This window comes from Balaenoptera borealis, assembly GCF_965194805.1.
Source record: "Balaenoptera borealis genome assembly, chromosome: 1".
Taxonomy (NCBI): domain Eukaryota; kingdom Metazoa; phylum Chordata; class Mammalia; order Artiodactyla; family Balaenopteridae; genus Balaenoptera; species Balaenoptera borealis.
Window position 1 is genome coordinate 76,051,479 of NC_138860.1, and position 23,336 is coordinate 76,074,814.

The 23,336-nt window shown below is 43.7% G+C and overlaps 1 protein-coding gene across 5 annotated transcripts in view; it reads right to left on the reverse strand.

Moving 5' to 3' along the window:
• The window catches only part of LOC309634891 (carboxyl-terminal PDZ ligand of neuronal nitric oxide synthase protein), a gene marked incomplete at its 5' end in the record, with an annotated part of 304,374 nt that overhangs the window by 212,539 nt on the left and 68,499 nt on the right, over window positions 1–23,336 (reverse strand). For all 5 annotated transcript variants that reach the window (XM_082405414.1, XM_082405410.1, XM_082405412.1 and 2 more), the window contains one exon: window positions 12,860–12,931. In XM_082405414.1, the coding sequence (XP_082261540.1) occupies window positions 12,860–12,931 (72 nt within the window). Of the gene's footprint in view, window positions 1–12,859; window positions 12,932–23,336 lie in introns of those variants that run through there.

Below are 23,336 nucleotides of genomic sequence, written 5' to 3' on the forward strand. Positions count from 1 at the left end.
GAGAGCAAGGAGGGAGTTACTGTTTAATGGGTAGAGAGTTTATGTTGGAGATGATGAAAAGGTTTTAGGTATAGATAGTGGTAATAGGTACAGAACAGTGAATTATTTAATGCCACTGAGCTGTACACTTACAAATGGTCAAAATGATAAATATTATGTATATACTTTTTAAAAATGCACAGAAGTCATCAAAGCAAGGAGTGGGTGCTCAGTGCAACCTGTTACTAATGGCAGGAACATGAACAAATAGGTCTCCAGAGACTGGTAGCAGTAATGAACTGAGGTTCTTCATCTCTTCCTGATGTGAAGGATAAACATCACTGGCTTCAAGAAGACCTCCGAGCATTAAGTAGGTCAGCACAAGAAACTGTGGGCTGAGCTAGGCAATATTCAAATGCTCCCATGGAAGCTCAAGTACATCATTTCTTATTCTTGAGCATAAATGGCTGTAATAAAGTAAGTCACCATCTTTAAAAGCAAGCATGCGTTAGTTTCTGATAACAACTGATTCTTACTAACTCTTCTCTGCTTACAGATAATGCATCTAGCAGCTCTGTCCCAGTTTTAAAATCATCCCCAAACTTGTTCACCTCAGGAGCAGAACCAAAGCTCCTCATGCAAAGTGACTTTTCACTCTGGTGCAGATTCAGGGGAAAGATAAATGCATTTTCTCATGTGTGGTCAGACATTCAGTAGGTACTAAGTGAACCAGATTCACATGATGTGTGATTCTTAGGAATAAACTCCTGGAAATAATCTACTATTTGTGCTTGGACTCTTGAGTCTCCAGCCACACTGAGCTTCTTGCTATTCCTTGAAGCTGCAAAGCCCATTTCTGCCCCAGGGCCTTCGCACTTACTGTTCCTTCTGTCTGGGCAGCTGCCTCCAGATATTCACATGGCTTGCTTGCTCACTATCTCACATTCACATCTCTAGAGATTCAAAGGTCACCATAAACTAGAGGTCTTTTCCAACAATTCACATAAAATAGCTTCCACTCCCTACCTCCTGGCACTGTCTATCCTCATGCCCTGCTTTATTTTTCTGCAGACAATTTACGTGTGACATTATATGTATATTGTCTCCTCCTTTACCTCCATCCCAACCACCAGAATATAAGCTCCATGCAGACAAGGACTTTGTTTTGTAGACTGCTATATCCCCAGAGCCTAAAACAATATTGGCTCATGAAAGGAAGTCAACACATTTTTTTAGTGATTCAATATTTTTATAGATTATACACTACACAAAGTTCTTACACTATTATTGACTATATTCCCTGTGCTGTACATTATATCCCTGTGATTTACTGTAATATATTCCAGTAGTTTGTACCTCTTAATCCCCTTCACCTATTTCACCCATCCCCCTCCCCTCTAGCAACCATTAGTTTGTTCTCTGTGAGTCTGCTTCTGTTTTGTTATATATGTTTGTTTTTTAGATTCCATATATAAGTGAAAGCATATAGCATTTGTCTTTCTCTGATTTATTTCACTTATTTATTTTACTTTACTTCACTCCAGATCCATCCATGCTGTCACAAATGGCAAGATTTCATTCTTTTTTATGGCTGAGTAATATTCTATTGTAATATACATAAAACACATCTTTAACCATTCATCAGTTGGTGGGCACTTAGGCTGATTCCGTATCTTGACTATTGTAAATAATGCTGTGAGGATGTGGAGAAAAGGGAACCCTAGTGCACTGTTGGTGGGAATTTAAATTGGTACAGCCATTGTGAAAAGAGTATGGAGGTTCCTCACAAAATTAAAAACAGAACTACCATACGATTCATCAATTCCACTCCTGAGTATTTATCCAAAGAAAAAGAAAACACTAATTCAAAGAGATATATGCACCCCAACGTTCAATACGTTTTTTTAAATGAGTGGACAAAAAATTAAGTTCTCCTATCAGTACATCATTCTTTATATTGATGAGAATGCCTTGCCCAAGATTACCTAAAAAAGCAATGATTTGTTTCCTTTGGCTGAGAAGACAACAACTGTCACCATCCCTTTACACCCTGCTCAATCCACATCAAATGTTTTCTAAAATTTAATAAAGTCTGGGCCTCTTTTTAAGAAAAAAAAATTTTGCAAACACTCAGCATTTGAATGAATAAATGATATATGGTATAACCATACTATGGAATATCATTCAGTAATAAAAAGAAATGAAGTACTGATACATGCCATAACACAGATAAACCTTGAAAACATTATGCTAAGCAAAAGAAGCCAGACATAAAAGGCCACACACTGTATGACTGCCATTTATATGAAATATCCAGAAGAGACAATCCATAGAGACAGAAAGTAGACTAGTGGTTGCCTGAGGCTAGGATGGGGGGTATTTGGGGGAGATTGGAAGGTGATGGCTAAGAAGTGCAGAGTTTCTTTTTGGGGTGATGAAAATATTCTCAAATTGATGATGGTGATGGTTATTCACAACACTATGAACATACTAAAAACCACTGAATTCTATACTTTAAATGGATGAGTTGCGTGATATGTGAATTATGTCTCAATAAAGCTGTTACCAAAAAAAGTGCTGGCAAATCATGTACCCCATTTAAATATGTAAGACATAAGACTGGATATAAACTGCTTATACATACAGGTCTTTTACAAATTTACAAATTAAACACAAATTGTATAACCGATAAATTCAAAGTAAAGATGTTCATGTCGGAGAAGATTTTGTTATTTAACTGAAATTATATCCCTTCTCACAACAGGAATCTGTTGTTGAGTACCTTACCCAAGTTCTTTTGAGTTCAGCACACACAACATTGGATGACGGTATTCTGACAACCAGCACAGCACAGGTGCCAGCAAATCACACCAGTCACACAAGCCACGAGCAACTCAGAGAGCCACCCCGGGGAGCGTGGCCACATTGCAGCCCTGCCTGCGCTCCACGTGCAGTCTCCATTTTTCTGTCACTTTCTTCTGTTCCCGTCACTGCAAAATCGTAATTCCTACAAGGTGTGGTACCGTCACTTGTCCTTCACCTTATGAGAATTCATTATAGACATACTGTGAACTTTTTCTTCAGGGCACGACAATTATAGAAGGACTATCTGGTGCCAACACAAGGAAACAAACACAACTGTAGACAATAAAACAGTTGGCAGCACTCAGGCATAATATGGCCCTTCCAAGAGTCTGGAATAGGCTCATTTTACTTTGCTATTGGATCAAATGAAAACACAAAATTTTTTAATTCTTATAAAGAACTCAGACCCTGGAGACTACATCCCTAAATTCCAAGAGAGCCACAGAACCCATTTTGAGAAACACTCATCTACAGACTAAGGGGAAAAAATAATTGGCATGCAAAGCTGATGTCTTTTAAAAGCTAATATTTACTGGGTGCTTAAGTATGTCTGACAGCCAACTTGTATGGTTTTCTGACCCCACTGTCCCTGTCTAATACACACTAATTAGAAAGGAGAGAAGGGAACTATTATTTATGGTGCACAATCCATGTGCTAGGCACGTCGCTCAGTGCTTTGCATGCACTCACATAAAACCGTAAAATATATCTGCCAAGGAGATACTCCAACTTTACTGATTAAAGACTGAGGCAGTAAGAAACGTCATACAGCTAGTCAAGAGAAGGAAGAGGATTTGAACCTCGTTCTTCCTGACCCCGATACTAGAGCACCTCAGTAAAGGAGTGGAATCTTTCCAATCCCCGCTACAAGCCTAATACTCAATTAATACCACCCCCCTGCCACCACCATGATGTCCACAAGCTAATCTCCAAAACCTGTGAATATGTTATCTTACATGGCTAAAGGGACTCCTAGATGGGATTACATTAAGAACCTTTAGATAGGGGAGATCATCCTCAATCATCAGAGGAAAGAGGAAGAGCCAGTGTAATGATCAAGGTCCTTATACATGTTAGGGGAAGGCAGCAGAGTTAGAGCAGGGGTTGGAGTGACATGATTGCTGACTTTGAAGATGGAAAGGGGCCAAGGACTAAGGAATTCAGGAAGCCTCTAGAAGCCGGAAAAGCAAGGGCATAGATTCTCCCTAGAGCCTCAGAAGGAAAACAGCCCTGCCAACTCCTTGATTTCAGCCTCATTTCAGACTTTTGACCTCCAGAACTGGAGGATAACTGTAAGATAATAAACTTGTGTTGTTTTAAGCCACTATGTGTGTAGTAATTTGTTACAGCAGCAATAGGAAATTAATAGGGCCATGCTAGGTCTGTGTTACAATCTAAGCTGCTCAGGGGTAGACTTGCCAACTCTGAATTTGGGAAGAGAAGGAAAACAATTAATGACAAAAGAGCAAATGATATTGAGGGTAGCCACTTAGGGGGAGAGTTACATAAAGGGATGAAATGATTCCTGGACAAAGCCTCCCGGAAGCGGGTAAAACATAGATTTCCTGGCTGAACGTATGAAGAGGCCACGTGCAGGGGCTTAACGCCTGTGGGGAGGGAAACACAAGTGCAGCTGTAAGGCACTCACAACTCCAGTCACTACTCCATAAAGCCACCAGTGTCCCCAGTCCCTGGATCTTCTCCCAAGAGCATTTCATTCCTGTTCTCCCAAGACCATCCAGGACCTTTTTATATTTGTTTGTTATCATGAGAGAAATTTCTGGAAGAGGTGGCACCACTGGTAGGGAGCTGTAGGAAAGGGGAGAGCTTGGCCATTTCCTGGTCACCTGCCCATTCCGTTCCAGGCCACGGATCACACCACTCCTGAGCAGTCCTTCTTGAGAAATCAAGTCACTGTTCAATGGCAAACTCTGATCCCATGCTGGACTACTGTGAAAGCTGTTTGCAGGGTGGCCAAGGATTTACCCAGCCCACAGCCAGAGGAGCCACGATGGGGGACCACACAACTCTTGAGTGCAACTGGCTGCACGCACCTAGCCCTCCAGGTCCAGCTGCGTGGCCTCTGTGAGGCTACACTACATTTCTACTGCAGGGATCTGTCCCCTGGGTTTTTAACAGCCATAAATCTGGTCTTTAGCCACAAACCTGTCTTCTCTCCAGCCCTGAAGGCCCAGCAAGATGCCTCTCTCTCCTTCCCCACCTGAGGCTTCCCTTCCAGCAGCTACAACAGGTTCCAAAGGTGAGAGAGTAACAGAACACCAGCTGCCACTCTGGAACCCAGCCTGGCTCTCCACATGCCAGAGTCCTTGGTAGGTTACAGAGTTGGTTAGGTCTGACTTCACTGCAGCCCTCCTCCTCCCTGGCACTCCCTCAATAGAGCCTCGCTGGGCTTCACTGCTTTATGCTCACATGGTTATCAACTAAGATTAATTTTCTCAGTCACTCAACAAAAGTCTACTCAGCAAAGGCTGGCACCCTGCCAGACACTGGGAATACAGTTGCTACAAGTGCTACGAAAGAGAGAGGTGTGGTGCCCCAAGATCATGTGAGAAGACAAAATGACCTAGTGGGGGAAGCCTCCCGAAGGATGTGATGTTTGCACTGAAATCTGGAAAAAGACGCTGGCTATTAAAAGGAGCTAGATGAAGCAGCTCAGTATCTCTCAGGGTATTTACCTGCATTTATGAAATGCTTTGAAACCCAGAGGAATGTATAAAAATGATACCGATGAATATAAATTGTCCTTTTTGGTTTATAAAGTATTTTTTCATGCATTATCCCAGACTCAACGATAGCACCAGAGAGAATAAGTATCAGCCTTTCCCCTTTATAAACAAGGAAACTGAAATTAATGGCAGTCAGATACCTCACCAAGGTTACACATCAAGTCAAGGGGACTCGAGTCCAACTCTCATTATTCTTCACTGAGAGCTCTTTTGACTACACAGCTTTCCGAGGAAGCTAAAAAGTGCAATGGGGAGAATGGTATTCATATTTGGGAACAATGGACTTGAAAATCATACCAGATATTTGGCTGCCAAACTCACCTATTCACACAGCAGGCCCAATGGTGCAAAGCCAGTAGCCTAATTTCAGTATTACTAGCCACCCTTCAACTTTCAACCAGTTAACTTCCAAGCAAGCAACCCCAGTGTGTCAGACCAACTGTGGGCTCGTGCAGAACTTCTCTGAACTTTGTGATTTGTTCTAAGCTGTGCAGCTTTAAAAAAAAAAAAAAAATCGTATCCCCTCTTCTCTTGTTTTCTTCATCCAGCCAGCATCTTCTCAGACCTTTGGATCCTTGGTAGACAAAGAGCAGGGTAATCATCCAGTGCTTCTGGGGAATCTCTCTTAAGCTTCCTTCCTGCCTGGGTCATCACAGGGATCAGAGGAGAACATGTGAGTCCACCCAATACGAGGCAGCTAGTATGGAGTGGGGGAAGTATGTGATCTGGAATTAAGAGGGCCTGCTGATTTGGTCTGGCCTCCACCACTTAGCTTATCCTATTTGGTAGACAATAAACAAGGCAGGTGTGGTAGGTGGAATGATGGGCCTCCACAGGTGTCCACGTCCTAACGCCTGGAACCTGTGCCTATGTTACCTTACATGGCAAAAGGACTTTGAAGATGTGATTTAAGAATTGAGAGATGGGGGCTTCCCTGGTGGCACAGTGGTTAGGAATCCGCCTGACAATGCAGGGGACACGGGTTCGAGTCCTGGTCCAGAAGAATCCCACATGCCGCGGAGCAACTAAGCCCGTGCACCACAGCTGCTGAGCCTGTGCTCTGGAGCCTGCGAACCACAACTACTGAGCCCACGCGCCTAGAGCCCGTGCTCCGCGGCAGGAGAGGCCACCGCAATGAGAAGCCCGCACACCACAACGAAGAGTAGCCCCCGCTCGCCGCAACTGGAGGGGGCCCGTGCGCAGCAGCGGAGACCCAAGACAGCCAAAAATAAATAAATAAATAAAAATAAAGTTCCCTTTAAAAAAAGAATTGAGAGATGGGAAGATTATCCTGGATTATCCATATGGGCCCAGTGTAATCACAAGTGTCTTTATAAGAGGGAGGCAAGAGGGTCAAAGTCAAAGAAGCGGATGTGGTGATAGAGAGTTCAGAGTGATGAGGCCACAAGCCAAGTAACACAGGCAGCCTCTAGAAGCCGGAAAAGGCAAGGAACAGATTCTCCCCTAGGGCCCCTAGAAAGAACACAGCCTTGCTGACCCATTTTTATTTTAGCCCCATAAGACTCATTTCAAACTTCTGACCTCTAGAACTGTAAAATAATAAACCTGCATTGTTTTAAACCAGTAAGACTGTGGTATTTGTTTCAGTAGCAATAGTAAACTAAGACAGAAAATAAGAGAAACTGAAGATTTCTTAAGAGTAAGACAAACAAGGGAACAGACCAGGGTCTTCATGTGTCAAGGGGACTAGCTAAAGGTACCTCTTTCAACCTTGGGAAAAGTGGCAAATCCTGAATAAGGAAACAAACAAAAAAAGAGCAGATCCGAAAACTATTGCTACCCACAGCTGCAGTTCATTCCAACTCAGTTTGACGGTCAGGGCTTCCCACAATTCATCCCAACTCCCAACTAATCAATGGAAGTTCCTAGAAGCCGTCCAAAGAAAACAAGGAAGCAAAACATGTACAGTGAATTTCCACTGGCCTTACTCTGCAGCAGTTCTGGGCTGGGCATCAAAAGATCTGGGTCTTCCTCCTGTGTGACCTTGGGCCTCTAAAATCTGAGGGATAAACTGCAATTACAGTCACTTCAAACAATGAATGATGTGCTACGATTCTGTGTTTGAAGTACACAAAAGACTGAGTTTATACAAGTACATTTTACTGGGGAAAATTCCTCATTCATTCAGGAAACACTACTGTGTACTAATGGTCAGGCACTAAGTTAGGCAGTTGAGGTTCAAAGACAGTATGATGTGACGTGGTCACCTCCCTCCAGGAGCTGCAAGTCCTCCCTGAGCCACAATATCCTCATCTCGGGGGTCATCTGGCTGCAGTATCTACTGATTATTGACTCCGTCCCTCTGTAACCCACAGGTCTTCCCTGTCTCCCTCAAATTGGGTTACATCTCCCAGTTACACACTTTCTTAGCTTCTTACCCTTTTTCTAATAATATATAGTTATTCATGTGCCTGGCTTGTCCATTACTGAATATAAGCACCCAAAAGAATATTGAAACATTAGCCCAGGATAGAGTGTTCCATAAACATCTAATGAATGAATGAGTGAATAAGTGAATGAGCGCACATGCATTATGCTCGCTGACATGGCTGGAGAGCCTGGTGTCCCCTTCCTTCCTCCATGCCCCGTCTTCCCACCTCTCATCAGAGGTAACAAAGAGGAACACTCCAGGCTAATCAAATGAAATAATGTATGTGAAAGTATGTTTAAAGTTGTAAATGTACGAGTTATAAATTTATATGAATAATAACTATCAGCCACAGGGCAAAAGGAAACACTAAACACCCTTCGCCAGCTGAGCAGGGCTGGCTCTCCTGCTCCTCCCTTCTTCCTCCCCCATCTACCTCCCAGGTCTCAGGCTCTCACCTGTATGGTCTCCACTCTAAGCAGCCTCCAAACACACTGCCCTGGGAACATGCCACGCTAGTCACCAGAGCCTAACCAAGAGCTGTGCATCCAAGCAAAGGGACACTGCGTGACCAGGGCAGGGCATGGCAGGGCCAGAAGTGGTTCTACTTGGAGTGTTAGAGAAGCAGAAGGTGAAAGTGCTAAATTAAGGAGAGGCCTTCTAAGAAGTGCTGATGAATTCATCCACTTATGTGCCAACTCATACTATGCCAACTGTGCTAATGCTGCACTTACAACCATTCACAACCCCAGATCTAGTCCTTCGAAGTACGGCATAAGGAACTCCCACACCCCGGCATTGGGCAGTTCAGGCAGGAGGCCCCTATGACAGCAAGTAACCTGTCAATCCATTGTGAATCTATGTCCTGCTCCCTAAGACTACCCAGAAACACTCCAAGTGCTTAGTGGTTCCCACCCCAGCAAATCCTTACCAGAAAAAGACAATTCATCTATTTAAAGAAAATTCATCTATTCATCTGTTTAAATTCATGTGTACCAAGAAGGTATACGTTACTGAGAAGAAAAAAAAAATCTTGGAACCCTTTTATACTGTTGCAGGAATTAAAAATGGTGCAACCGTTATGGAACACAGTATGGAGGTTCCTCAAAGAATTTTTAAAAAGAACTACCATATAATCCAGCAATCTCACTTCTGAGTATACATCCACAGGAATTCAAAACAGGATCTCAAAGAGATATGTGCGTATCTCTCTGAGATCCTGTTTTGTTCAGGAGCATTATTCACATGCTCCTGTGAATAATGTTCACTGCAGCATTATTCACAGTAGCCAAAAGGTGTTAGAAACCCAAGGGTACAGCAGATAAATGGATAAAGAAAATGTGTTACATACATTCAACTGAATACTATGCAGCCTTAAAAAAGGAAGGAACTCCTGTTACATGCTACAATATGGATGAACCTCGAGGACATTATGCTAAGTGAAATAAGCCAGTCACAGAATGGCAAAGTATGACTCCATATATATGAGGTATCTGAGTAGTCAAAATCATAGAAAGAGAAAATGTAAAGGTGGCGGTCAACAGCTGGGGGGAGAGGGAAGAAGAATTAGTGTTCAATGGGTATAGAGTTTCAGTTTTGCAAGATAAAATTTTAGAGTGATCTATTACACAACAGTGTAAATATACTTAACATTACTGAATTATACACTTTTAAACGGTTAAATATGTGATGTGTTTTTAACCACCATAAAAAAAAAATCGTTGAAAGCACATGAGAAAAGAAAAAGATGCCGAAGACAGATAACAAATTTTAAAAGAAAATATATATGGCGAGGGAACCAATGAGAAATGAGGAAAAGAGAGAGGAAAAACACCAGTCAAATCAACAGTCCGTATATTTAGCTCAGAGTCAACACTGCAGGTGTGGCACTGGGGCAGGAACAGGAATCCATACAGCTGCTGGAACCCCAACTCAGAAGATGAATCTGGCCAACCTCAGGCCAATCCCTTCACTCCAGGTGCTTCCCTCTCTGTGAAATGGAGACAATCTGCACTGTCCCGTGCAGAGCTCCAGAGAGGATCAGGGAGACTGGCGTCTAAAGGGCCTGGCGAGGCACGACCCATTTCACAGACGTAAGGTTACCATGATCCTTATAGTAACTGCTTCTCTCTGAGGACGAGACACTGCTCAGGGCCAAGCTGGAGGCCTGCACCCTGTGAATCCACAAGAGCATCCAGGAACCAAACTCCGCAGTGTCCTGCCCAGCTTTAGCCTGGCACCATTCAACACAAAAGGACAGAGTCAGGCACAGTCTTTTACACAGAAATCACATGCCCTAGTTCTCGACAACTGTAATTACAGGCAAGACAGCTTTTGAAAGGGAGAGAAGAAAAGAAAATAGCAGCCTGGACCTAGCAGTGAATTGGGGGGTTCAGGGTAAAACACACACCCAAAGTTCTTATTGGTGGTCAGACTAAACAAGTGACTGGACAGCCAGACCAAACAGCTTTCTGGCCAATTCATTTCTCCATCTAATTTAATGAGTTGCTCATTAAGCACCAGAAGCAGGTCACAGGGAACGGAGCTACTGGCACATGGCCAGTTGGGCTGACAGGTGATGAGGGAAGAGGAGACAGGGGCCACACTCCAGCCCCAAAGGCCTCCAGATCCCATGCATGGCCAGCCCCACCACACACCCTGACCCTCCGTTGCTTCAAGGGGATGTTTTCCTGTACCTCTGTTCCTTCTGCAAAGTTGTATTTCTGCCACTGACTCCCTCACTGGGGAAGCTCCATGTCCCTACCTTTTGGTTCTCCAGCTGGGATCATCACCCAAATTAGGGAGGAGCACAGCCCTGGGCATGAATCCCAGCTCCAACTATTGACACCCATTTGATCCAGAATTAATTATTTAATGCCCCAGGCTTCCATTTCCTCATCTATAAAATTTAACAATAATACCCTCACCTCATCTAGAGTAGCTACAAATAATAACATTATTTCCATATTAAAAGGCCTAATAAAGCACCTATCACATAGTAAGTACTGAATAGTAGCTACTGTTATTGATAGCTTCTATTATTAATATTTATTACTGTAATAATGATAGTGATATTAGCAACAACATATGCGCTGTCTCTTAGTCAAATATGAAGAAAAGAGGGACTTTTTTTTTTGTTGAAACCCCAAGGTCACAACCATGATGAGAGCAGTAACCTATCCTCACAAGAGCAACACCCCAGATATGCTCAGCTGAGGCCTTGGTGCTTTCTACCTGAGCAGGAAGGTGAAGGAAGAGAAGAGGCCTGGGGATACTGAATGCCAGGCCTGAAGCCAAAGGTGTGATGCATTTTGCATGTTCTCATGAAACCAACTGGAGAACTGCATTCAGGCCACATGCCCACCACTTCTGGACCTCTATGACTCTCTGAGCCTCAGTTTAATCTAGAAAATGAAGGAAACATGACCCCTTCTTCACAGTTTACTATGAACATTAAATGAACTCATGTGAAAGTGACTCATTTCTATATCCATGAAAAACAGTATTGTTGTATTTAATAGTAGTTTCAACAAATTCAACTTAACAATAAAAAATGCTGAAGGGGCTTCCCTCGTGGCGCAGTGGTTGAGAATCTGCCTGCCAATGCAGGGGACATGGGTTCGAGCCCTGGTCTGGGAGGATCCCACATGCCGTGGAGCAACTGGGCCCGTGAGCCACAACTACTGAGCCTGCGCATCTGAAGCCCGTGCTCCGCAACAAGAGAGGCCGCGACAGTGAGAGGCCCGCGCACCGCGATGAAGAGTGGCCCCCGCTCGCCGAAACCAGAGAAAGCCCTCGCACAGAAACGAAGACCCAACACAGCCAAATAATAACAATCGATCAATAAATAAATCAATCAATAAAAAAAAAATGCTGAAGGACTGGGAGGGCCAAAGCAGTGAAAAAATTATTTTAGTAGGCTGATGAACTGCTTACAGAAACAGAAGCAAACACACTAATTTTCTTCCCAAAATTGCTGTCATTGAATTGAGGTTTCTGTTGCTCAGGTGAATTGACTGAAAGTAAACCTGGCAAAAAGCAAAATGAAGCTCCCAACATCTATATGGTTTCCACTGAGGTGAGTAGATTCTTCTAGACGACAAAGAGTCCAAACCAGGCTGCATTCAGGATGACCAATCCAGCCACCTCCGACACCGATTCTCTCCAAAAAGTCATTACAATTTGTTTGACCAATCCCAACCCTACCTTCAAAACACACAAATCTAATTTCCTCTGTTTCACGACAGAGCACATGGGCAAATTCCTTCACAGTGATCAGAAGACAACTTAATTTTTATTCCACCTCTGCTCCACGTACCACAGACTCCGAAAGCAACAGGTTGGAAAGTTGATCAAACTCTATTCTAGAGTACCGGAAATGGCAGAAGAGAACCCACACACATGTCCAGAGCCTAAAGCAACCAACCAAGGAAATTCTGTTGAAATCCCACATTTGTTCTTAAAAATTTAAGTAGATCCTCTTTATGTACCACAAAAAAAGCTTTACTTTTGAAATGCTTTGAGCCAATTATCAGCTAATTACTAATACTAAACCTTTTCACGAAAATCTTTGAATAAAAAAGATACTTCACCAGTCTCCCTCATTCCCTGGCAGAACCCACACAACCTCAAGGGTAACGTGTCTCAGTTTGAGAAGCAGCAGGTCACAAGAGAGGGAGGGTGGTAGCCCTCCAGCCATCATACATCCATTTTACCTTGGTCTTTAATCAAGATCAACCACCTAACTCAGAACAGCTCCCCTGGACCGTGTAGGGGTCTTGCAAAGAGTGCAGCCATCCATTCTGGTACCTCCAGTACTTTCTAAAAGGGCGGACGCTTGAGTTCCAGCTCCACAACAGCCCCACCTCCAGCCACTCACCCGGATCCGACGCATGGCAGCCACAATTTCCACTCTGCTGTTGGGCCTCGGCACGTCCAGGCTTCCGACGTACTGCGGGGACAGAAGCAAACACTCACTGAGAAGAGGGATGGCAAATGCCCCTAATCACAGAATGTCAGGGCTGGAAGGACCTTTGGAAGTCATCAAGTTCATCTTCCCATTTTACAGATGAGGAAATCAAGAGCCAAAAGGATGTCTTGAGACTATTTCTAACTTTATACAAAAGCAAAACAAGAAACCGCTTCCTTTCCATCTCGTTCTTAATCAGAGATGCAGCCAAGGACTGTGTTTAAACAAGCAGGCTTCTGAAACAGAAAGAGTTGGGTATGAAGAATCTCCCACCACTATATTTGTGGCAAGCTACTTTGCCTTTGTCTCAATTTCCTCATCTGTAAAATGGGATTTCAGTAAAGATAAAATGAGCTAAGGTATAAATCTCTTACACAAATCTGGTCTGCATGCATTAAAGCCATCCAAAAGAATAAAAAAGATGAATATCTACTTTTTTTAATTAATGGAACTGTATTGAGTTAGCCCTGGACGTTATAGAGACCTCACACATTTGAGTAATTTCCTAAATGGAGAAAAAGAATGGACTAGCTATGTATTAAAAAATTTAACTTGGGGCTTCCCTGGTGGCGCAGTGGTTAGGAATCTGCCTGCCAATGCAGGGGACACGGGTTCGTGCCCCGGTCCGGGAAGATCCCACATGCCGCGGAGTGGCTAGGCCCGTGAGCCACAACTACTGAGCCTGCGCGTCTGGGGCCTATGCTCCGCAACAAGAGAGGCTGCGATAGTGAGAGGCCCGCGCATCGCGATGAAGAGTGGCCCCCACTCGCTGCAACTGGAGAAAGCCCTTGCACAGAAACGAAGACCCAACACAGCCAAAAATAAATAAATACATAAATAAATTTATTTAAAAAAAAAATTTAACCTGATTAAACTTTTAAGTTAATTTTAAAACCAAATGACATACAGGTTGTCTAATACTGTATATAATTTCTTGCTGTACACTATTCAAATAATGCAGATATATGCAGAGCAAAAGAATAAAGTCCCCCACTGTCAACAGTTTGATGGACATCTCTTTTTGTATATTAATGGACATATATATATATTCATAGACACCCAGAGGAATTTCTTTTATGTAAAAAGATTCATACTACTCACGTTGTTCTGCAACTTGATTTTTTAACTTTAAATATAACTTGGACATCTTTCTCCACCAATGCATACAGGTCTATCACATTACATTTGATGGCTCCCCTGATGACTGATGGACACTTCCCCTAGGGCACTACTACAAAATTGCTTCCACAAACCTCCTTATCTACACACCTTTGAGCTCATCCAAGTAGCCCTTTAGGCTGGATTCCTACAAGTGGGATTGCTGGATCAAAATTATAGATTATTTCTAGATATCATTACTTAGCAGGATGAAACAAGGAAAGAGGACAACCCAACATTTATTAAGCACCATCCCATTCCACACTGACCCACTGGAATTCGTCTTTCCTTTTTACACACACACACATAAAATAGCCCAGAGGATATCCTAGAAATTAACAGCACCAGGATAATTTAAAGGTCTACGCAACCCAAGATCGCATTAATGGAAGATAAGAGCAGGACAGTCATTTCTACAGAAAACATATTTCCTGTGATTATGGGAATAAAAGGCTCTTCCTAAAATTTGGAGTTAAGGCTGGCCCCAGTGAGGAGGGTTTCAAAAACTAAATACTGGGAAAGGATTTCCCCTAGTACTGACCCACAGTTTGTGCTAACACACTGAAGATCAAGATTCCGAGCAGCCTGTAGGAAGTCTGGGCCCCAGATGGACAGCCTCACCACAGCAGGTAAACAAAGCCCCCTCAATCTAAGGATCTAAGCGTGCTGTCAGCTTTAACCATGGCTGGTGTTTCTGCCCTCTGAGCTCTGCTGGGGCCCCACCGTTTGTCAGCATGTCAGTGACCCACATAAGCCAGGAATGACATGAGGCCGGGTTTGTGATTGCCCAACTTCAAAGCACCACCCCTGCCGGGGGCAGTTTCCGTGCTCCCTCTCCTGAACGCTGCACGCCTGATGGCTCTTGCCCTGAACTCTGAGCAGTCAGGGCTGACTTGGCAATCAGACCTTCAGGGCTTGTGTTCCCTCTGGCATCACATGGGAGCCTGGATCTCAAGACCGAGCAAGGTCACCCATTACAGGTAAACCTGGAGGACTGAACGATCCTCCCACACTGATCCCTGCAACCCCAGGAAAGGGCCTGCTACCCAGTGAGGTCCACAACTGGGCCTGAATGCAGATGCCCAGATGGGTCCCATCCCCATCCCTTCTCAAGAAGGGGCCCCGCTGGACTGAGAATCCCAAAGCGTTCGGGGTACAGTGAGGATGGAAGCAACACAGACAGAATGGAGAGGCAGCTTTCTAGCTCTGGACAAGGTTTCCGAACAAGCGAGTAGCATCCTGCATGTGAAGGCACTCACGTGAGGACACCCAACATCTTCATGCTATTAGTGCCTCCTTCACGCCATCAGCCAACCTGGTACATGTGCACGCATACACCACACACCTTCACACACACACATCAGGGCACACGTTCACACACCTCATGTGCCACATGCATACACATGACTGATCACCTCACACACACACACACACCCCACACAAAGCATGCACACGGTCATCCCACACTCACTAACACATCCCACTTGTATTCACACCACATATTCACTCATCCTCCTTCCCAATCATGTGAAGAAAATCACAAATCTGTCTTTCTGAGGAGAGTCTGGAGCAGATAACCCATCTCTACCATAGCTGCACCTTACGGTTATTCAAGGAGATTAATAGGAAACACGAAGTAGGGATCAAAAGCCAAATATCCACACTAATCATGAACCAAAAAACAGCAACAATTTCAGGGAGGCAGGGGAGGGGTCAGAAATCCCACTCCTCAGGGCAAACCCAGAGAGTACGATAAGTGATTACTGCCGTTATGTGCATGTATAACAAAAAAAACCGAAAGAGTATCTCGATACCTAAACATTACCACCTCCACAACTAACTTCAGTCCATTCTGAGGCTCCATTTTGGCCAAAGTGTAAGACACAGTCGTAGACCAGACCCACCTGAAAGGTGGTTCATACAACCACACAAGTTTAAAAATATCAGGGCCTGCTTCCTTTTCATTACCACCTAGAAAGAAAAAAAAAAAAAAAGAAACTAGAAGGAAGATGCAAATTGTACTAAGTAATCAACATGTGAGATTTATCCAAGTCAGTTATTTATTTATTTATTTATTTTATTTTTGGCTGCGTTGGGTCATTGTTGCTGCTCACAGGCTTTCTCTAGTTTCAGCGAGCAGGGGCTACTCTTCGTTGCGGTGCGCGGGCTTCTCATTGTGGTGGCTTCTCTTGTTGGGGAGCACGGGCTCTAGGCACACAGGCTTCAGTAGTTGTGGCTCGCAGGCTCTAGAGCACAGGCTCAGTAGTTGTGGCTCACGGGCCCAGCTGCTCCGCGGCATGTGGGATCTTCCCGGACCTAGACTCGAACCCGTGTCCCCTGCATAGGCAGGCAGATTCTTAATCACTGTGCCACCAGGGAAGCCCTATCTAAGTCAGTTTTATCTGTGGCTTCCTCTTCCAATGGAAGAGGAAGGTACGTGAGTGCCTTCACATGCAGGAAGCTACTCACAGAATAAGCAGGAGTTAAGTGCAAATAAGGTTAACCAACGGACTTCAGATATTCTTTGTAAGTTTCCAGAAAACCTCACCCTTGGTGCTAGGTTAATACCTCATGAAGTTTTTCTGTTGTTGTTGGTTTGTTTTTTGGTGGTTTTTTTTTTTTTCCCATTTTCTTGCTTTCACCCTATTTTCTGGAGATTAACTTCTGAAGACAGTGATAAACTGAACTGTAGTGTTTCCTGGTACATGAATCACACTAAAAACATCAAGACATAACAGCTTAACACAGCCACAAATATCATCGCCGCCCATCGACTTGTTAGACTTTCTGCCCTTGCCCTTGTCAAGGAACTCCCTTTATTTACAAGGTTTCTGTCAAGTGTTTCCAGAGACCAGGAAAAAGCTTATGTATGAATCAAAAATAAATGCATCAGATGATTCTGCTTGTGATAATGTTGGAGAAACTGGTATCCTCAGGCTAGGCCTCCAACAAACTCTGGACAAGATACAAAGAAATAACTGCACAGAATGTACGAAGAGTGAACTATGGATACATATAAACTACGGATATTAGTTAATTATAATTTATCAATATTGGCTCATCGATGGTAACAAATACACCACACTAATGCAAGATGTTAATAATGGGAAACTGGGCGGGGGTGGGCAGGTTGAGTGGGTATATGGGAACTCTGTCCTCACTACCCAATTTTTCTGTAACCCTAAAACCACTCTAAAAAAATTAAGTCTGTTAATTGAAATAATAAAAGTAACTTTGAAGGCACTGGAGAGAGACCAAAAGCAGGCAGAGACTGGCTGAGAATCAATCCTTAAAAGGAGGGAACCACACTAGGTAAGACCTGGTTTGTGCAGTTTTGCCCAATAGCACAATCCCACAAATGCTGCATTGGCTGACTGGAGCTTAGGCCAAAAGACTCACTCAGACGGCCTGGGGAGTTGGTCACTAGAGCCCGAAAGCGAGCAGAAACTTCTGACAGAAAAGGAGCCCCAGTCGTGCATAAATCCCGCTCAGGTCTTGGATGACCCCACCAACTGCACATGTGCAAAGGAGGCTCCAAGGAGTCCAGCAGAAGGTGGCAGCGGCTCACCTCAGCACAGGCAGATTTAGGATTTAAGACCAGCCCCATCAACTGTCCTTAAGAACAAAAATCTACACTCTTCAGAGGAAGACAGCAGAATCTTCTGTCATGGGCTATAAAAACCCCACTGACTGGCCAATGCAGGCAAGGCCACGGGGAAAGACCACAGTGCCACATTCTCCTGGGGTAAAAGGACAGGGCCCCCATAAATGGGCACAATGTAAAGGTCCCTGGATCTCTGCATTCCCATCTTACATCTCTCTGAAAACCACTCAGTGCTACAGCCTCAGCCCGGAGCACATCCATGTGAGGTTCAGGAGGACACCCCTCCTGCTACAGAGATAGACGATGAGGCCTAAAGCAGTTAGCAGGTGGCAGAGAAGGGGCTTGTTCTCCCCCCAGCTCCTGGGTCCCAGTCCAGGACCCTCCCCACTGCCTGCATTCTTATTAACTCTCTCCCTTCGGGTCCCAAACCTGGCCTGGTTTTTATTCCATCACCCTGCCTACCTTCTCATATCCTTCAGGTCTCTTGCCCACATTGAGTTCTCTCTCCAAAAATACACAGAAGCAGTAGAAAATCTGATACGCTGCTTGTATTCAGAAATCACCAGCTGTGATGGGCCCATCTGAGTTAGTCCCGTAACCAATCCTGTCCTGATACCTGCTAAAAACTTGGAATCATAGGTGCAGACAATTTCCCAAGGGAACCTTAGGAATCACGTCCAAGGTTATGTCACAGAAGAAAGATTAAGTAAGAACATATGAAAAGCATTTAGCACAGCTGGGTATCCTGCCCGCACTTAATAAATATTCACCACTATGACTCCATCTAAAGTTACTCTTTTTCAACATCATGCTGTATCCTTCCCAGCATTTAACATGGTCTGCACTTAGGGGTTTGCCTCATTTACATGGTCGCTATCTCCCTTGCCCAGTAGAATAGAAGCTCCTTGAGGGCTGAGACCTTGCCCTCATATTCCTGCATTCCCAGCCCTTAGAACAGGGTCTGGCAGAGTAAAACTCAAGTATCTGCTGAATGAGTGCGGGGTAACTGCAGCCCGCAGAAGTGACCTGGTCCAAGGACACAGTTCATGGCAGAACTGGCATCGAAAAGCCCGTTCTCCCCACTCCAGGCCAGCGCGACTGCTCCAACAGGAAAGTTCCTCCTTGCCTGCAGAAACTGCTCTCGGTGCACAGCTGAGCGTCCTGCTGAGCAGGATTATGAATGTGACCTGGGTGAAAGTTCTCGCCTCATTTAGCATCGAACAAAGCAGCATTAACTGCAGCAGCAGTGGTGGCCCCAGATTCCAGGACACGCACTCAGCCAATGACCTTCTACTAAATGCTCTGGGGGAGGGAACCAAAAAGAGAAAAGCTGCCTCGGGGTGCCCCACACCCCACTTCTGCGGCCTGCTCTGTTCTCCAGGTGCTGAGGTGTGCAGGAGGGGGAGTGGGGACTTAGAAGTACCCATATGGACATTTACCAGTGTTCTTACCACCGCCAGCAACAAGACAGAAGCCTCAGTGCAGGTTCCCCTCTCCCCGGTCCTCCCCCTATCCGTCCCCAACACCCACACACCAGAAAAGCTTCCAAAATGCTTGAAATGCGGCTGCACACCATGTCTTTATTTATTTGTAGTCTAAGAGGAATGAAGCACTTATATTTCTTCCTCTCTCTCCCAGCCCATCTGAAAAAGAAAGTACTATTTGAAGGCCATCTGATGCGACTGTGTCACTATTGATCAGGGGCTCAGCGGGGGCCGATGAATGTGCCGGAGATCACAGCAGAATCCTTCCTGCTCCTCAACATTAAGGGGCTGGGTGCAAAATAAATAATTGTGGTGACTTGTCTTTACGCTAATGCCTTGCAAGTCTCTAAAAGGCACAGAGGGTAAGACTGAACCGTGCAACATGCCCATGGAGAGGCTGCCTCTGTGAGTTCTTTTAGTCTCCATTAGCAAAAGCTTAGATGGGTTGGCTTCATCATTTTTCTTTATTATGAGGACTCTGAATGAGAGAGCAAAGAGGAGAGAAAAAAGCAGTAAGACGGAAACCTGTTCTAGTCTTTCAACTATTAGCTCTTGAATGAAAGCCTCAGCTTCACAATTAAGATCTCTCGCTTACATCACAGATGCAGGCATGGGGCAGGGGCTAGGGCTGCATCCTGGTCAGGGAGTGCTTTCCATTCCTTCCACCTGGGATGCTTACTTAGACTGCAGGTTATTTCTCCTATGGGGGGAAAAAAAAAAAAAAAGGAAAAGGGGGAAGCCCAGGGCATAGTGAGAGGCAAAGAGAAACACTGACACTCCATGATACTGAAATCACCTGTAGAACAACCAGGTAAGCCAGGAATGGAGAGATGAACAAAGAACATGAGAAAATCATAGGCAAGTCAGACCCAACAGCTTAAGTGGCCTTAAAGGTCATTTGATCCAACCCTTCATTTTACAGAAGGGAAAACTGAGGCTCAAAGAGAAGAATATAGTTTGTGAGTGGCGGAATCGGAACCAAAGTGGGTCTCCCTACCCTTCACTGAAACACTCATACTTCAGTAGGAAATAAGCATTCAGGATGAACACAAGCCAGTGTGCCCCAATAAGGCCTGGTTCACTACATTAAACGCAAACTGAGCTGGACAAGTAAGCCTGTGTACAGACACCAGAATGATCATGAGGTCAAAAACAAACCAATGAAAAATTTCAGGGCATGAAGATTTGCAGAAAAAGGAAAAGGGATCACCATTTGATTCACTGAATGACACCGGGAATGGAACTGAAGATGTTCATTATGAAAATGGAGCAATGACACTGAAGGAGGAAAAAATGATCCCACTATTGGAAAGGACCAGGGAACTGAAGAAACACAGAGATGAGGAGACTCCAGGATGATGCCAGAGAGGGATTTCCCAGTACCAACACTCTGTACCTGCTAGATTCTAAGTATTTAAACTCTCCAAGCCTGTTTCATCCATAGAATACAGCTAGTATCTGTACTGCCTATAAGTCAAAGTTGTCCTAAGAATCAAAATTAGATCATGCAGACAAAAGTATTCTAGTTTTTAAAATATCATACAACCATAAAGAGATGATATTCTTTATATCATTATGCTCTTTCTTTGTGGGCCAAAAAGACCCTGAGGAGGCAGAATCTGTAGCTCTACAATAATCCTGTCTTGGATTCTCACAGACTAACGACTCTGCACAAAACAAGGTAATTCAAAATGCCACAGAGTTAATGGGAGGATGGAATCTAGAATTCAACCCCAACAGGCTCAAACAAAAGGGAAGGGATGAAAGCCATGAGCAGGGAGTGTCACCAGTGACCAAGCTACACAGACACTGACAGACTCCCGCCCCCCCCCCAAGGACCACCCCCAGCAGGGAGTGACTGACTATGACACTGCTCACAGAACCTCACAGAATAGGCTCAGCTTGAGGTACATACCTTGTCACGTTTCCCTCCAGATGAACAGGCTGTGACCAGGAAAAGAGTTGGGGATGCAGGATCTCTAGTACAGCGGTCATTTATCACTGACCAAAACCCCACAACTAGAAAAATTTCCAGATAACTGGCATGTACCCCCATTTAAATACCAACCTTTTCTCTATTTTTCTCTCTTTTCTCTTTCTTGACTGGAAATTGTCCTAAAATATATTATACTCTTCCCTAATAACTGAGACTCTGAACTAGAATCCAATGTATTTCTTCAAGATTCAGAATAACCATTATATACATCACTTAATATATAAGCTAATATCAGCAATGACTCCATGAGAAATGTCTCCAGATTACTACTATGTCTTCTGAGTCCTTGAGGCTGATTTTTAGGATTTTTCTAATGCTTCCTACACTGTTAGCAGCAAGAATGATAACAATATGCCATATATGCTTCTGCTTTTGACAACTGTCCCCAAATCCTCAAGTATTAGCAAGACAAATCCAACAACATATAAAAAGGATTGATACAATGACCAAGTGGAATTTTTCCCAAGAATGCAAGGTTGGTTTAATATATGAAAATTAATTAATGCACTATACCATATTAATGAAATAAAGGACAAACACCAAATGATCCTCCCAATAGACAAAACGTGTTTGACAAAAATCCAATATCCTTTCATGATGAAAACACTCTACAAACTATAAATGGAAGGAAACTTCCTCAACCTAATAAGGAACATCTACAAAAAACCCAGGGCCAACATCATACTGGATGGTAAAAGACTGAATGCTTTTTCTCTAAGATCATGACCAAGTCAAAGATGTTCATTCTTATCACTTCTATTCAACATTGATCTAAAAGTCCTAGTCAGGGAAATTAGGCAAGAAAAGAAATAAAAGGCATCCAGACTGAAAAAAGAAGAAGCAAAACTATTTACAGATAAGATTTTCTATATAAAGATCATGTTAATACAGATATACACACACACACACACACAAAAACCCTATTAAGACCAATGAATGCGTTCAAAAATGAAAACAATTTTATTCACAATAGCATACTGTAATATTCAAAAAGTAAAATGCTTAGGAATAAATTTAAGTATAAGATGTAGAATGAAAATTATAAATCATAATTGAAAGAAAGTCAAGACAGCATAAATCAATGGAAAGACTTCCCATGTTCATTGTTCAAAAGACTTAATACTGTAAAGATGGCAATACTCTCCAAATTGATCTACAAATTCAGTGCAATTTCTACTAAAACCTATACACTGTTTTTACTACCAGCACTTCTGATATCAAATGTGTGGGTTTTTCACACCAAGTAATTCTCCACTTCTCTGCAGACACCAACTGGGTATCCTACAATTTAATTCAATTCTGACACTAACTACCCAGAGTTAGCACAGACTCCCCCAGTTAACAGCTCAGTCCCACAAGACTGCCCCGCCACTTCAGACGCCAATCACAAGTCTTCCGTCTCGTGTACCTCTGACCAACCAGCTATAAATTACGGGTTCCTATGACCCCTCTCAGGTTTGATAATTTGCTATAACAGCTCACAGAACTCAGGGAAACACTTTACTTACTAGTACTGAATTATTATAAAGGATACAAATGAACAGCCAGATGAAGAGATGCATAGGGCAAAGTATGTGGGAAGTGGGGCAGAGCTCTGGTAAGCTTCTCTGGGCACACCACCCTCCCAACACCAACCTGGAAGCTCCCCAAATCCCACTGTTCAGAAGGTTATATTATATAGACTGGCCATTGAGGTTGGACTTAATCTCCAGCCCCTCTCACCTCCCCTGAGGTTGGGAGGTGGGGCTGAAAGTCCCAACCCTCTAATCATAAGGCTGGTTCCTCTGGCAACCAGCCCCCATCCCGAAGCTATTAGGGTCCCACCAAGAATCACCTCATTAGCATCAACTCAGATAAGGTTGAAAGGGGCTGCTTATGAGTGACAACAGATGCTCCTCTCACCCCTAACATTCAGGAAATTCTAAGAGTTTTAGGAGTTCTGTGCCAGAAACCAGGGACCAAATATATATTTATTACACCACAATATCACAGAATCCCATCTTCCTTTCTTGCAATAAATTGACAAGTCAATCCTAAAATTTGTGTGAAAATGCAAGGGACCCAGAATCACCAAATCAATCTTAAAAAAGAAAAACAAAGTTGCAGGACTTCCCAATTTCAAAAATTACTACATAACTACAGTAA